The sequence below is a fragment of the Apteryx rowi genome, unplaced genomic scaffold (genome assembly GCF_003343035.1).
Source record: "Apteryx rowi isolate R43461 unplaced genomic scaffold, aptRow1 scaffold_587, whole genome shotgun sequence".
Classification (NCBI taxonomy): domain Eukaryota; kingdom Metazoa; phylum Chordata; class Aves; order Apterygiformes; family Apterygidae; genus Apteryx; species Apteryx rowi.
In genome coordinates this window covers 248091-263835 of record NW_020450857.1, presented here as the reverse complement: position 1 = coordinate 263835, position 15745 = coordinate 248091, and the positions used below count along the sequence as shown (strand labels likewise).

The 15745-nt window shown below is 47.7% G+C and overlaps 2 protein-coding genes and 3 non-coding genes across 8 annotated transcripts in view; 4 read left to right on the top strand and 1 right to left on the bottom strand.

Annotated features, from left to right (window-relative positions):
* The window catches only part of RPS3 (ribosomal protein S3), a 6426-nt gene extending 286 nt beyond the window's left edge, over positions 1 to 6140 (top strand). Inside the window, exons 2-7 of one of the 3 annotated variants that reach the window (XM_026082641.1) lie at positions 557 to 687; positions 945 to 1038; positions 2312 to 2406; positions 3309 to 3496; positions 4814 to 5010; positions 6069 to 6140. In XM_026082641.1, coding sequence (XP_025938426.1) covers positions 557 to 687; positions 945 to 1038; positions 2312 to 2406; positions 3309 to 3496; positions 4814 to 5007 — 702 coding nt within the window. In that variant the 3' untranslated portion in view covers positions 5008 to 5010; positions 6069 to 6140. Of the gene's footprint in view, positions 1 to 556; positions 688 to 944; positions 1039 to 2311; positions 2407 to 3308; positions 3497 to 4813; positions 5011 to 5132; positions 5579 to 6068 lie in introns of those variants that run through there. The other 2 variants (XM_026082642.1, XM_026082643.1) reach the window with 2 other exon arrangements.
* On the top strand, positions 2794 to 2940 carry LOC112974070. Its single transcript, XR_003256146.1, has one exon. It is a non-coding gene; the product is annotated as a small nucleolar RNA SNORD15 (small nucleolar RNA).
* On the top strand, positions 4301 to 4448 carry LOC112974071. The gene has a single exon (XR_003256147.1). It is a non-coding gene; the product is annotated as a small nucleolar RNA SNORD15 (small nucleolar RNA).
* Positions 5245 to 5380, top strand: LOC112974072. The gene has a single exon (XR_003256148.1). It is a non-coding gene; the product is annotated as a small nucleolar RNA SNORD15 (small nucleolar RNA).
* A 3297-nt stretch (positions 6141 to 9437) lies between the features above and the next one.
* On the bottom strand, positions 9438 to 14550 carry SERPINH1 (serpin family H member 1). 2 transcript variants are annotated; one of them, XM_026082639.1, is made up of 5 exons: positions 14497 to 14550; positions 12778 to 13391; positions 12488 to 12586; positions 11840 to 12072; positions 9438 to 11666 (listed from the first exon to the last, which is right to left on the bottom strand). In XM_026082639.1, the coding sequence occupies exons 1-5, from the start codon at positions 14520 to 14522 to the stop codon at positions 11364 to 11366; spliced, it is 1275 nt and encodes a 424-aa protein (XP_025938424.1). In that variant the 5' UTR covers positions 14523 to 14550; the 3' UTR covers positions 9438 to 11363. The 2 variants fall into 2 exon arrangements, with proteins under 2 accessions (XP_025938424.1, XP_025938423.1); XM_026082638.1 differs by lacking the exon at positions 14497 to 14550 and having other exon boundaries at positions 12778 to 13819.
* Between the last annotated feature and the right edge of the window lie 1195 nt (positions 14551 to 15745).

Sequence of the window (15745 nt, the reverse complement as noted above, 5' to 3'; positions counted from 1 at the left end):
GAATTTAACTGAAGAAATAAATTAGAAGTAAAGACAGAAGGGAGGGGGGGGAGGGGAAGGTGGCGGCGGCGGGGGGGGGGCGCTGCTAAAAGCTGATAAACTGGGTTTTTATTTTGTTCGTTGGAAAGGGAGAGGCTGGGGGCGCGGGGTGCAGGGCCCTGGCTAGTTTAGGCAAGGAGGGTCGGGGGTGTAGCGCTGACACGGCCGCGCAGCACGAGTGCGAGGAAGAGCGTGAGGCTCTGGCTGAGGGACGTGACCCGTTATGCGAGTTCATAACCAAAATGCACTAAAATAGAGTTTAGCTGCGATAGCACCGCTCAGCCTGAAATTGTGGCTGCAGCTAGGTGTTGGTCAAGCTGTGGTATTGCTGCTGGAAGTGAATTGCCTCTTGAGAACTTCCAGGGAGATGATCATTTTCCCCCACTGCTGTTTCTGCTCCATGGGATGAGAAGCTGTCGGTCTGCAGGACTGTCCAGCGATGAATTCCTTCCAGCTCCAAAGGTGAAAAAGAAATTGTGCGCAGTCCTTGTGCTTGACTGGGTCCGTTTGTTTTTAGTTCGTCGCCGACGGTATCTTCAAAGCTGAGCTGAACGAGTTTCTGACTCGCGAACTGGCTGAAGATGGGTACTCTGGAGTAGAGGTCCGGGTCACTCCAACCAGGACTGAGATTATCATACTTGCTACCAGGTAACAGCAATGGTCCTGCTGATTCGCAGGTGCTGTGTAAAGTTGTGTGTGATGCTGCTTTTCACAAAACAGTTTGAAGTGGTAAATATTATTATAGAAGAGGAAGATGCCTGGGAAAGCGATCCTAAAGTGGCCTTCAGTGATATAGCAGTGTTAAACTCCTGCTAGTCATCAGTCTAAACTAGGTTAGGTGCTCAGTCCTGAAGTTGTTTGGGATGGTTACAGGAGACACTTTCCCAGCTCTGCCTTTTTTCCAGAACTCAGAATGTCCTGGGCGAGAAGGGGCGCCGCATCCGGGAGCTGACGGCTGTTGTGCAGAAGAGGTTTGGCTTCCCTGAGGGAAGCGTTGAGGTAAGACTTTTTCAATAAAACAGTGTTAAGTGAGCTATGCAGTTAGCTTTGTGCACTGTCTGGATGGTGTCAGTTGAAAGGCGGTTTGTCTCGAAGATAACTCGAGTCCTGTTTTACCTGCTCGCACACAAGAGTGTCGCATTGAAATAGAGAATGCTTTGGTCTTGGTGGTATTTTGAGTGCTGTCAGTTTGGCTTGTTTTCTCTGCTTTCCCAACAGGGAGGATCAGAGGAGCAGTTAAAACGTTTTTAACCTGTCTGTAAATATTTTAGAAAGAATATTGTCATATCAGTATTGTGGTGGGAAGTCAGTCTATCAGCTTTTTTTTTTTGGTATTTGTACATTACCATTATCCTTATTAAATTCATAATGCTTCTGTCCTTATAAAGAAACTATTTTGGTGCTCAAGGATTTTAAAGATTTTTCTCTATGGTACTGTAATGCATTGGACAGTAAAATGACACAACAGTAATTCCCTGGTGTCTTTTTAATGTTTGAAATTTGGTGCCCTCTCTAGTACTTTCCTCTAAAAACAAATTACTTGAAACGGGGGTGTCTGGTTTGAGGTGGTGCTCATATTTATTCTGCTCAGCCAGTGTTGCTGGGTCATAACGTACTGTGAAGATTGCTGATCATCTCCAGCAAATGTTTACGTGTATGTATGGTACAAATGCGCACATCCTGAGTTGTGGGCTCTAGGAACTCTGTGTAGATGACTTTTGAATACCTACTTGTTGCTTCCTCTTCAGCATCAGAGTCTGGCCTCTTGGAGATGGAAGATTAAATGCACATCGCTCTCCTAGCTCTCCAGTTCTTCTTTTTTTGATTTTTCTGTGTTGGCTAAAGCCAGCTGTTTCATTTTAGGGGACGCTGCATTTGAAGCTCTTGCCGGGTGATTTAAGTAAACTTATCCTGTGTATTGCTGTAAATCTGCATTGCAAGAGCAGTTCTTGGGACCGTCTGGATACTTGTGTCTCTGGGGTTACTTAATGTTTTGGGGCTGTTTGGAAGCAGCAACTCTTGAGACTGCACCAAGCATGTTTTAATGGTCTCCTGACGTTTGATGGAGTGTCATTAGTGTGTCTCTGCTCTGTCAGCGGACCAGAGTTGTTAAAAGAAGCGTTGTGTCTGAGGGTAAAGCTTCATGGAAAGACAAATCGAACTGCATATAAAGGACAGGAGGACAGAGTAGTATGAAGCTCCTGTGATCTGTTAAATTAAAAATATGTTGAAATATAGATCTGTTCCTGAGCTTGCTGCTTTTTCTTTGTAGCTCTATGCTGAGAAGGTGGCCACGAGAGGTCTGTGTGCTATCGCTCAGGCAGAGTCCCTGCGGTACAAGCTTCTGGGAGGTTTAGCGGTGCGTCGGTGAGTAGAGCAATGTAAATGTGATAGCACAGCGAGGAATCCTGGGATTCAAATACCATTTTGAAAGAACTCCTTACCAGTGTGTCTTAAGTTTGAAAAGTGAAGCTAGTAATAGTACACCTGGAGAGGGCAGTTCATATTTTTGTTACTCTTACCATATGCAAACTTTTTGACTGGTATACAGTTACTTTCGGTAATAATTACTTGATACTTTATTTCAAAAGCAAACTTTTAATTTCGTCTACTCTAAAACTTCAAAGTTGTCTGACTGGTGTGGGTAAAGCTTGTATTTACTTCTTTGTGAATAAATGGTGGGTGGGGGGAGTGAAACACAATTTCGGGCCTTCTGGCTGAATTCAAGTAACAGGGGCCTTGCTGCTCAGATCCCTTCGGTGATGATAAGATGACGAGTCAGAAGGGGGTGGCTCCTGTTGAGTGGTACCTGCAGTGTCACGTTCTGTGATGCTGTGTATGGTTCCTTAGCAGGAGCGTCCTGTCATCATTGAATGATTTAGAGGCATTTGTCTGAGAAGGGATGGTGTGCGAGACTCTTGATGTGGATGGGTTGGTCACCTTCAGCTGCGGAGCTGCTCTTGTCTTGCTGAGAACATGTGCTTGTCACTGTGCCCTCAGCCTTACAAGGATCATAAGATGCAGAAATTGTGTTAGGCTGGGTTTGATGGTGCTAAACTGGTGTGAAGACTCTTGCTGCTTTGCATAACATTGACATAGCTTTGGTTGCAGGGGTGTGTGTTTGGGAGGCTTTTACAAACACGTGTTGAAGTGTGGTTGTCTTTGCTTGAAATCTGGTGTAAAATGCTGCTGCAGAGCCATGTGGATTCGGCAGAGATCTGCTGAGTCCGTGGGACTAACCTAGCGGGTGTTGTGCTCTCTCCTGGTAGAGCCTGCTATGGTGTCCTCCGCTTCATCATGGAGAGCGGTGCCAAGGGTTGTGAGGTGGTTGTCTCCGGCAAACTCAGAGGTCAGCGTGCCAAGTCCATGAAGTTCGTGGACGGCTTGATGATCCACAGTGGAGACCCGGTGAATTACTACGTCGACACAGCCGTGCGTCACGTCCTTCTCCGGCAAGGTGAGTGGCTGGGATGCGGACGCCTTTGCAGCGCTGTTGATTTCCTGAAAATCCAGGAAATTGTTGATTGCCAGAAAATCCAAACTGCTGGCATCCTGTACCTGCAGCTTGGAGGTTTTCCTTATTTGGCTGTGAGGTGATAACTCACATTACTTTGATGCGCTGCTGGTCTTGTAGAGTGTTTCAGTTGTTGTGAAAATCTGAAACTCTGAAAATCTGTTGTTTTCTTGAGCTCTTGAGGCTAAACTCTGGCTAGCGGAGTTTGTTCATTCCATCTAAAGCAGACCTTTATTTGCACTTGTGCTATGTGAGTGGGAAATAGAGAAGGGGCCTTGAGCAGGCAACGGGACTTTGTTTAATGATCCCAGGTCATCTGCTTTTCTAGTGGTGGGAATTGAATGTTTCCAATTGAAAACTTGGCTTTAGATTTTCCAAGCACTCTGATTTGTGTCCTGTGGTCTCTGAGGCTCATAGTAACACAACTTACAGGTGGGGAAGCAAATCATATTGACTGGGTTGAAGAGCTGTTGGCAGTTTGGATTTTGGTTTTCTTGGCTCCCGGGGTTGGGCAGGCAGAACGTGGGTGCTACAAGACCCATAAAAAAGCAAGTGTCAGTGACACTTCTCCTCCATAGCTCTACTCAAGTCTTCCCAGCTAAACCAGCCGAGCCTGCTTATGCTTGTCCTTCCCTCTGGTAAAACACAAGAGAAGCGACTTCTGCATCTTAATTGGTATTGGGCTACTTAATTGCAGAACCTTTGATGTAGGTATACTAGCATATACAAAACTATTCTTTGCCATCCCTTCAGTGATGATACGATGACGAGTCAGAAGGGACGTCCTTGCGTGAGCGTAGGCTGGTCGGTGCCATGTTCTGTGGTGCTGCGCTAAGGCTGCCTTGGGCAGGATGTCGTACTCATTGGATGATTTAGAGGCATTTGTCTGAGAAGGGATGCAAAGAAACAGTGTGGCTTTCTGGAAGGTGGACTTGTTCATCCCAGAAGGGATAGGGTTCAAAACCAGCATTAGCAGGACTTGTAGGCACACAGTTTGTTTTCATCACAGTCCTCCCAGGCTGCAGTTAACTAAGGCAATGCATTGGATAAAGGTAAATACACTAGTGTAAATTCACAGTAACCAGATTTTTAAGCTATAGCACGTTTTGTGTTAATCAGCTTGCTTCTATTCAGTGTTTTCAGGAGATGTTCTTGAGGCAGAAAACTTATTTTGTAACCTTAGAGCTTGTCACTGCTGAGTGTACACTTGATGTTTTGTGTTGAATGAGCATGTCTGCATTGTCCTATCACTCTTTGCAGGTGTGCTGGGTATCAAAGTAAAGATTATGTTGCCTTGGGACCCAAGTGGAAAGATTGGCCCCAAAAAGCCTCTGCCAGACCACGTCAGCATTGTGGAACCCAAAGAAGAGATTCTGCCCACCACCCCCATTTCAGAGCAGAAAGGTGGCAAACCAGAACAGCCAGCCATGCCTCAGCCAGTTCCCACTGCCTGAGGGGTAAGTGCCTGCAAGCGAGGGGAGTTAACGTGGTGAGGATCCATGCAGAGAAGGTCATGCCACCACAAAAGCTGTCGGGGTGCTGGGAAGAAACGTTGAATTCAACTGTTCTCTTCCTCCAGAGATGCTGCACTATGCCAGATGCAGTGGTCAGCTTGGTGGGGTTTAGGGTATTCCAGTGGCCGGAATGAAGGGCACGGTTAAATGGCACGCTGCAAACCAGCTAAGCAGGCCCTTCAGTGAAGATGTGATGACGAGTCTGAAAAGGAATATCCTTGTCCAAGTGCCCTGCTTCATGTTGTGTTCTACAGCATGGATTTGGGGTCTTGGGTAAGAATTTGAGTGACTTAGAGGCGTTTGTCTGAGAAGGGCGCAGTACCGTGGATGTCATTCACATCACACCACCTAGCCCAGCTACTAGTGTGCAGTTGACAGCATAGGGTCAAGTGTATATATTCCTCATGCAGTAAATATGTTGGGACCCAATTTAGGATTGACTCTCAAAGTAATGTGTTGAGCACAATGTATAGGCTTGTTTCATAACTGAATAAACAAGGTTTGAAATCTGGTCTGTCTGAATGAGCTACTTCTAAGACACAAATGGATAGCTTGAAATTCTTTTCATCTGCTCTGAGTTGTCCCCAGTGAAAACATACGACTTGGTGCTTTTAAGAAGTTTTGTTCACTTTCTCCCATTAGAGCGGCAGGAGATACGGTCCTAAGGCCTTTGCTTGAGGCAGTTTAAATCCACATCTCTCCCAGAAGACTTTCTTAGCCACTAGTGTAGCCATCTGGGGTTGTCCTCTGACTGAAGCCAGCATTGTGTGCAACAGGGAGAGTTCAGGAAGTTTGCAGGGCTGCAAATGAAACAAGGGGATCTGATTAGCAAAGCGTGCTTCTGTTCGGCAAAATAATGTGATTATTGGCTAAAATGTAAGAATTGGGAGATACTGTTTATTTGAATGCTGGAGCCTGTTTTTCCAGTGTTTTGGATAGGAGAGCGGTCATGGGGAAATGGTTTGCCACCATCTCACTCAGTATTTTGTTTTTTGTTGTAGGGTTTGTACAATCTGCAACCGGAAGCTTGACTGTCCTGAAAACATCTCTTAATAAAATCACAAAAGACAGTGTTTGTGGAGGTGCTTTTTTTGCAAGATGTATTCCAGGAAAGCCTTGCTCCCACCTTTGGTATGGAAGGAATTCCTTTGCATTTCTCCCAGCTTGTTTTACCCTTTTGGAGTGAACTTACCAGATCCTGATCTAAACAGAATGGGGGCAAAATTCTGATTTCTAGGTAGAGCTAGAGCAACAATTTGGTATTTAGGGGGTCATGAATAACACTCCAAAAACTGGAGTCCTCATACCTGTTAGTTATACAGCAGTCCTTCTCCAAATTTTTCCAGAAGGGGGAGCTTTTTTAGCAGTTTCTGAAGCAGTTGCAACTGTTGATATCTTTCTGGCTTAAACCAAAATATTGCTATATTCTACTAAATGCTTCTTTCACCTCTAAACCTCCATTTTCTTCATCGCTGAAAGATGTTCAGTATGTAGCTTTCAGGGCTACAGACTGTATGGGAGCATTGTAGCTCCTGTTAGGGAGATGTAACTTTAGTTGGTGGAGATACAGGGTGAGACAAGCTTCTAGACATTTACTGGCACATTATTGAAAAGGAACGTGTGAGCTTTGGATTTCATACCTATCCTAAGCATTGAGCTGCAAGTGTATTTAAGCACTGGAGAAAGCCTTGTCTTCCTTTGAGACTTGAATAGACAGTGCATTAATTTGTCACTGTATTAATAACTGCGGCTTTAATGAGCTGTAGGATAACGCGATTAGATCTTGCAGAAGTTGATAATTAGATTACAAGGCTACTAGTGCTATAAAAATGCATGGCTTATATGCAGGGATATGTTTTCATTCCTGTTGCATTCCTGCCTGAATTGCTCTTGGTGCTCTTCTTGTATCTGCTGTGGACTAGTGTAAAGCGTAGCTGAAGCAGTCAGAATGGGCATTTGGTCAAGATTTAGGCAGAGAATCTTGCTCTCTCAGCTCCTTTCTCTATGTTTTTTTTTCCCAAGTCCAATACAATTATGGAAAGAGACTGTTGTGCACATTTTCCCTGACTTGGAGAAATTCAGAACCCATTTGTTGCATTAACCAAATCTGTTGTATGTAAATCTGCAGAATCTGTTCCTTAGCAGTAGCTTTTACAAGCTTCCATTTTCTGGAGTCCTCTCTGAAGGAACCAGGCAGGCAGCCTGTGAACTGGAGTTTCCAACTGACTGCGTCAGAAACTGGTCTGTCAGGCAGCCTGTGTAAGCCTCGGCCTTCCTCTTCCCAGCTTCTCTGGCAGGCTTCCTGGAAACCTGGCCTGGCGGGATGCTGGATTGGGAAGCTGGTTAGGTCTCTGTCAGAAACGGATGTTGCCTTCTCATGGTTTCAGAGATCTGATTGCTGGTTTCTGTGCACATCTTTCAGTGGAAAGCTTTAAAAATCCCAGCTCTTACACGTTTAAGTGTTAGAGTTACTGATCTCAGTACGAGGGAGCTCTGTCACTTCGTAGGAGCAGGAAATGTGTGAAAGCTGGAAGGCCTGAAGAAAGAGAAGATGAAGTTCAGTGACATGCAGTGCAACGCTTTGCACTCAGTATAAGTTCTTACAAGTCTGTACATGCTAGGAGATGATCAGCTGTAAATTTCTCAAAGTATCTGGCTGAATCTATGCTATTTGACAAAAGTGCATTCACACCGCAAAGCAGCTTGAAGAATCATATTTGTGCACTCTGGTTCACTGTGGTCTCCTTGCTGCTGATGTGACTGTGGGTGCATGTTGTAAATGACAATCCTCCAGTGAGGGCTGGTTTTCCTGAAGATGGTTCACTTTCTTTCTGGTTTAAAGCCCTCCAAACATGTCCATCTGCCTATTAAATCTCACGGTGCAGATCACTGGTAGGATCAAGAGATGTTAAGTTGCTTGCAAGATCAAGAGCTGTGTAAGTAATTGTGTATAAGAGAGGTTTTGCGTCTCTTCTTGCTACATCCAGCGTGTTGGGAGAAGTTTCGGATGACATTAAGGATTATCCCATAATGATCAAGGTTTGTATGCGTGAACTGTCTTGCTGAATGTTCCCTGTCTCTCAAGGAAAATGTGGGAGTCTTGTCTGGAGCGCTACTCTACTGGAACAGTGCTCAGGGAAGGGTTTGAAGGTGAGTGTGTTCAAAGGAGGCTTCTTTGGATGACCCCGGGAGGGAAAGTAAACCAGGCTCTTTCAGTTTTGTTGCCTTACCCTGGCCAGATGGAGCTTGGAAAGGGGTATGATAGCTGAGTAAATGAGTGGGTGTAATAGGAGGAGGTATTGGGGTGGGGAGAGATCCCACTCAGAATACCTTCACAACACGCATTGATTGGGGTGTAACACCACCGTGCACTGTTTGAACCAACTGCTAAAACAGAGCTAGAGGACTAGTTTAGTTCCTCATGTCTTGAAGATGCTGTCCTCCCTAGGATAAAAAAAACCATGAGTGTTTAAAACAAAATTGCTTATGGGGAGGGCTCAGGAGCTAATGGGAGGTCTGAACTGGCTTTTAACTCATCTGCAATAATGCGATTCCAGGTTGATGGTGTTCCTAGGCTGCCATGGTGGTTCTGGAGATGGCTGCTGGTTTTTTTTTGCAATGAAAGGTCATGATCTGGCAAACGCCATGTGTGTGTTTCAGTTTGTGAAGAGCTCCACACAGATGTGTGCACCTGCCTGTCCGAGACAAGTGCTAGTCCAGTGCACAGGGGAAAGGGGAGATATGTGTAGCATTAATTGTGCTTGTGACTGAGTACCAGAAGGTAGCATGATTGAATGGACAGCAGGTTAATTCCAGCAGTAGAAGGACACAAGTCAGCAGGGTCTGGTCTTGCTGGATTCTCCAAGATCTGACTGCATGCCCACAGCCATGGGTGCAGGTTCTTGCAGTCCTTTTCTGTCATCTGTCTCCCTCCACTGGATCCCAGCCAGAGAAGCTTTGGGTTGTAGGATCAGGAAGGCTAATCCCTGTGGCTAACAGCTCAGTTTTATTCCTGCTCTGCCATACTTTCTTTTTAACCAGGCCATTTGCTCACAGTTAAATATCAGAGCAGGGGAGGGCACTGAGTCCTCTTATCTGTGGAGCATTAAAGATGTCAGATACTTAAAAGTTTCAAGAGAAAAATGTAAAAATTGAGTATTTGAAAAGCAGAGCTGCTAATAGTGTTTCTTGCCCATGACACAGATATCATGGAAATTAATGTGATGTTGTGTATTAAGTGTAGTTCTGATCTATAAATAGCAGATTAAGGAAGGTATGTTGGATTTAAAGATAGTAGGGAATTTACCTAAGCTCTTTTAAGAGAATACTTGTTCTACCCAAACCCTACAGGTGACTGCGACTGCCAGAGGTTCATTGAAAAAGTTTTATTGCAAAATAACACAATTGTCATTGTGTGGTACAAGAACAGACAATAAAAGCCATCAGACACCTGCATCCACATGATGCAAATTATTCACAATATCCCACACTGTTCTTGCCCTGCCCTCCCCTTCTCCCCCCTGTTCTCCATAACGTGCTACAGCATGTGGGTTTCAGTGCGCTGATTCACCGGGTAATGTCTAGCATACACACAGAGTTTTAGGCTTCCTGTGCATTTGGGTACTACATCCCTGTGGATTCCCCCTCCCCCCCCCAACACATTGGGGAAAGCGCTTTGGAGAATGGGAAGAGACTAAGGGCAGAACTTTCCTTCCTGCTGGCCTGTTATGTGAATTAGGGCACGTACGCCTTTCTGCAGTTGTGTAGCCTTGCATAGCTGCAGAAGACGTGGTCAGGTCAAACTTGGGGGGCACACGTTGCTGTGGTTTTGGATCTGTGAAATGAGGCCTAATAAGAGACTTAACTGTTAATAAATAAGTGGAAATAGTCCCATGTATGGTCTGAAACAGTGCAGTATTGGGCTTATATAGCAACCTGACAGCAAATAAGTATTGACAGGGAACCATAAACGCAAAAACAGTGCAGTCACTGTCCTTGCTGGTTCCAAATAACTGGCATTTAGATTACGGTATGCAGATTTTCCTCTCGTTTTAATAATCTTGTCATTACTTGCTTTGCAATGTCTCTGAGTGTGTGGCAAGGTTTGTTTTTCAGTGTGCCCTTATCAAGGTCAGCCAATGAGGAGCTAAAGTATCAGAGAAAAGAGAGGAGCTGCAAAAAAGGGTCATTAGGAAGTCAGGCAATGGCAGCTCTAAAGCTTTGTAATTAAACAAAGTGGAAGTGAGAGCTGGTCCACTTTCCTCCGACATGCCAGCAGGAATCTCTTAGGCTTCTACAGGAGCTAATGGGTACCAGCCCTGGTAGTAATTGGGAGAACCTTCACAGTGTAAACTCTTTCCCAGCCATATGAGCTGATGCAAAAGCACCAGGAGAAGTGAAGTTCCTCTGTTTGCTTGGCAAAAAGATGCTTAACTAAAGATGTTAGCCCAAGAGCCCCCTCATGGTCCCTAGAGAGGTGGAGCACAGACACTCATGGTAATTTCTCTCAGTCTTGCAAGAGTGTTAGAGGGACCTCAGGTGCATCTTTCACTCCCTAGGAGCCTATTTGCTCTTCGGCCTCTGCTGACACCCTGACCCCCCCAAACCACTTTTCTGTGGAGTGTTTGCTGCAGAGCAAAGCTGCACCCGTCTTTGCAGTGTCCCTCTAGCTGAGGAGCTGATGGCTTTTGCTTGGGCTGAAGCATCTAACAATCATCCAGAGCAGAGTAAGGCAGGACAGAAGGGCATGACTGCATGCAATCTCAGTTCTCAGGTGAAAGAAGAGGGAAGCATACTCCTGCCTTCACTACAAGCAAGGAACAACTTCAGCAAAGCGACGAGAGCAGCTCCAGTGCAGTGCCCCATGGCACCAAAAGGGAGAAAAATGGCAGAGCTAAACGTGCGGAAGCATTTCAGTTGGAAGGGTGGAGGGCTTGCGCCTTTGCAGGGCTGCTAGCAGCTGCAAGGTACTTAGCAGGAGGCTTAATTCTAGTGCAGGGAGGAACCAAGCATTGGCCTGAACATCTCAGCTGAAGATGCCAATAGTTTAGACAGTGCATGCCAGCTCCCTTCCGCTCCTGGTGACCCTCTTGTGCCAGACTCCCCTGTTCCTCTCTGGAGGTGGGTTTGTGCAATAGAGTATTTTGGGGTGAGGTAAAGTGTATGCTGGTTTCTCATTAAAATGCACCCTGGTCTGAATAGCACCCATAGTTCAAGAAGGATACAAAATAGTGTTTCCCCTTTTTCAAATCCCTCACTAAAAACACAAACCAAACCAATCTCTGGAAAAACCCCAACTACAACTCATCACGCATCTTGTCGCCTTTGGGCCTCACGAGCCTGCCGATGAAGAGAATGGAGTTGGTTTTATTGTCCTTGATCATGAAGATGAAGGGGTGGTCAGCGTAGAAGAGCTTGGGGTTCCTCATCTCCTCTCGGCCATAGATGTCGGCATCGTAGGGGTTCCCTTCTGTGTCCCATTCGAGAGCAGCAGCATGGAAGACATTGGACAGGTAAAGGTCTTTCTTGCCAGAGATCTTCGACAGGTCAGCCTTGGTTTTGTCAATGGCTTCTGTCAGGCCCAGGTCAGCCAAGTGTTTCTAGAAGGAGAAAGAGGTCAGCAACCCTCCCAGAGATGACTGCAATCCTTTCCATCCACGGTCAGGATAGCCCCGGAGGAAGAGACTGCCTGGCACAGGCAGCACCTTGCTAGCTTCTCTCCCACCCCCAAGAACTGCAAGGCCTAATTGCTCTCTTCAGAGACCACCTTTACCTGAAGATCGTGGCTGACTTCCAGAATGACTTTAGGCAATGAGATGGCTACTGATCTCTTCTTCATTTTGCTAGACCAGGTCTTCAGCTGCTCCTTGTTCAACAATTTCTCAACCCTCTCCAGTGGCTCCACGTGGTTTGGCATGATAAAGATCATGCTGGAGAGTTTGTGAGCAAGTGGCATCTCTACCACCTGGAGCTTCTCTGTCTCATCATCATAGTAGTTGTAGAGACCTTGAGAAGTCAGAAACGGAGACAGGAAATGGTGAGATACAGGGCACAGGTAAAGCTACCCACAATGCTGTTGTGAATTCACCCTGGGCCTTCCCTGACTGGCGATGGAATAACGCCTCAATACCATATTGGGAACTGGCCTGGCACCAGCAGAGTTGGCAACACCTCAAAACTGCTGCTCTCACTTGTGTGATGAACTAGGACCTCTTCCTAGCAGCCAAGTGCCCAATAGTAATGGATTCTCTCCACTCACTGAGAGCTCAAATCAACAGAATAAGCACACCTTGCCTTGTTTTCCCTCACTCAATGCAGATGAACCAAAACACGGAAGCAATTAGTGGAAAACTGGGTAACAGAGTAGAAGTGAGTGTAATCCCAACTGGTCTTGGCATGGGGCAGCAGGTTTGCAACTTACCTGTGCGATGCATCATGGGAACTCCCACAGTGTAGGAACGGGTCACCATGAAGCCACGGTTGTCCACCATCTTATGATGGAACTTCTCATCCCAGTGAGCTACAGGAGAGAGAAATTCAGCTCATAAGAATGGGAATGGATGGTAGTTTTGCGCAGTTTTTAACGACTTGCTCTGAACAGAGCTGGCCTTAGTGGACCCAGGATTTGTGTACATTCCCATTTGGGATGCTATGTATGGACTCAAGCTGGGACTTGGGTCACTTGTGTCAATAACTGAAGGTAGAACTTACGTTTGAAGAACATGGCATTGACAATGAGGGCCCCATCAGTTTTCTCCACGTCTTTGGTGACCTCTGGGAGCTTCCCATCTGTGGTCTGGGCTGCCCACTCATTGATGGATTTCAGGGCACTCCTCTTGTCCCGGAAGTTGATCTTGGAGTGCTCGTAGTTGTAGTGCTTCTTGCTGTTCTTCACAAAGTCGTCAGCGAAGTTGATGGAAGCTGGGCCATATAAGCGGTTCCCGATCTTCCAGGTGACATTGCGGGCTGTGCTGTTGCTGACCTCGTTCAGGAGCTCTGACAATCCGCTGTGCACGTAGTCGTCGTTCAGTTTGTCCGCGCTGAGCACTGCCTTGGCTTGGGAGGCTGTTGTCGCCTTGCCCCCGAGGGACACGAGGCCGAGGGAAGAGGCCACGACCACGGGGGACAGCAGGATGTTCTCCATGGTCTTGTCTTTCGCCATGGCATGGTAGAGGTTGAAGGCCAGCGTTGTGCTGCGTTCGGCCAACGTTGTTGCCTTGTCGCTCAGCTTCCTGTTCTCCGAGGGCACGGCTGCAGCGAGGCTGCAGAGAGCGAGCGCCAGAATAATCCGCATGGTTTCGGCAGCACCCAACGCCTCTGGGGACCTGCTGTGCAAGAAATGTCCACGGTTAGCATGACCCAGACCTTTCCTGGACCATTCACACATCCCAAGGGCTCTTCCAGTGAAACCCACTCCTAGGCTCCAGTGAGAGCGAGCCAGAGCAGCTGCATCAACACTTCACTTGCGGTCCCAGCATCCCAACTCTGTACTGGGTTTTCCCCTGAGCAAGAATTAATGTGCCAGAAGTCCAGGCTGCACTCTGACATGCCGGGTCTCTGCATTTTGAATGAAAGCTTCCCTTTTAAACAGGTTTTAATGTATTGCTTTGCGTTCGTTTACATTAAAGGACTTGGGGAGGGCCCAGGGAATAGGAGCAAGAGATCTTTCTGTCTCCAGAGTAGCAGGTCAAACCTTTGTCCTGGTCAGGAAAAGCTAAAAGCAGGATGTTTCTGCTATCCAAGGGCCACGTAACCCAGTGCTGCCCCTGTCAATGCCAGGGCTGCCGTGGTCATGGTACAGCAGAGATCATTCCTCTCTGAAGACTCCAGCTCAGTACCCGAATGCTCAGCTTTCTAGGCACTAGATGGAGCACATGAGCTCCCACCAAGCTTGGTCAGAGGGGTCCCTTGGGAAGATCTGACTCTGGTCAGCTCTGTCAGGAAGGTACTGGGAAAAATGGAGATGGCGAACCCCTCCTCTCCTCCAGCAAAGCCCCTTTCCAACACATACGTGCACCGGGTAGATGCATCTTGTCACAACCTAAGCGTGCCTGTCCCCAATGAGGGCTCTCAGATGCTGTAGGGATTTTAGATATCTTCAGACTAGTTCTGAAGCCATGCCTGAAAACTCTTCAGGGAGCCTGTGGGTCTCAAGGGTGAACATCTACTCCAAGCGAGTTGTTCGGACTCCTCTACTGAGCGGGCAGCAAAAAATACATCCAAAAGGCAGCTCATCCCTCCTGCCTCCAAGGCTATAACCGGTCCCTGAACCCTCCCTCCTGACTTCACACTGCTCACAGCAAAGCTTCCTGACGGCAGATTGCTGGGATTTAAACTCCACGTCTGCGCCCCAAACTAGCTCTTTCTGCAGCAGGCAGCATCACGCCCAAGGCTATGATGGCATTACGTTCCTCGGCCGCGTCCTCCCACCTTGCTCGGGGCCCTGTTCGTTGCATGCAGGGACAAGAACGGCTGCAACGGCGGCTTCAGGGTTAAAGCAAACAGAGCAGGAAGCGAAGGGCCCCCTGGGATGACGCATGGAAGGAAACACGCATGCACATAGCCTGGAGCAAAGCAAGGAGTGCGCAGTTGCACCAGGGACCCGCTGCCCGAGTTGGAATCATGTAGCCTCAGAAAGGGAGGTAGTTTGTATCCTGCGATCCTTTGGGGGGATACGTCTTCCGCTGGAGGGAAGGCTACCCAGGAGAAAGACTTGTGCAACGGGCTCAAAATTGTCCTTGACGCACTTTAAGGTGCGGAGAGCATTGGGTGCGGCAAGCATTTAAAATCTGAGCTTTTTGTGGTTTTTTTTTTTTTTTGCTTTTCTCTCCTTTTATTTCTAAAGATACCTTGAAACTGTTTCATAGTGAGGTCAACGTTTGCCTTTTTCATTCTGAAAGAAAACAGATACATGGAGTAGTTTTCTTGCGAGCAACGCGCGGCCCGCACCGCTCGCATCCTCCGTTTAAAAAAAAAAAGTTCATTACTTCACAGATTGATAAGAAATTTGGCCCGGCACCTCGGGCCGCTGTGCGTGACGTGGCCCGCGGCGGCGGGACGGAGAAATTTTGCCCATCCTTGGCCGGAGGGTGAGATTATTGCTGAATTCGTAACCCAGGGTGGAAACGGGGCCGGGCGCCACGCCGGGAACGCGCAGTCGATGACATCCTCCGCTGCTGCCGCCTCTGCGAGGCCCGGCCCCGCGTGGGGACGCCCCGTGCCAGCGTGGCAGCCCGCGGAGCTGCCGGGGGACCCTCGCTCCCGGCGGGATCAGCGCTGCCGTCGCCCGCACCCCTTCGAGGACGGCGTTTCTCCCGTCGCGGAGCTAAAACCTGCCGGCCGGAGTCATGCAAGCGAAGGCCATTTCCATGTCAGCAGAGGAGCAGGGTTAGTCAGTCCGGTTGCAGAGAGGATTTAGGGGGAGTTTTCCCTCCTAGGGGGGCTCCCAGGCTGGGGCAGGAGCAGGGGCTGGCGGCTCACGCCGCTCCGCAACCCCTTGGACCGAGTCGGTGTTTCCCTTCTCCCTCTCTTTCCTTTCTTCGCCCCTCGGAAAACAAAAATCTCTCGAGGGTGCAAACGCAGGGTGCAGCTTTAGCTGCGAGCATCTCTAGCAAGCTTGGAAAAAAGGGGGGGGGATATTTTCGGGTCTTTCTTTTGGCAGAAGAGGGGGGAAAAAAGG

Bases quoted from the DNA above. Each gene is read 5' to 3' on its own strand.
- SERPINH1 (XM_026082638.1), bottom strand. From the start codon at position 13,453: ATGTGTGAATGGTCCAGGAAAGGTCTGGGTCATGCTAACCGTGGACAT. The intron at 12,587-12,777 runs GTAAGTTCTACC...TCTCTCCTGTAG, and splicing joins CAATGCCATGTTCTTCAAAC to CTCACTGGGATGAGAAGTTC. The intron at 12,073-12,487 runs GTAAGTTGCAAA...TGACTTCTCAAG, and splicing joins TCCCATGATGCATCGCACAG to GTCTCTACAACTACTATGAT.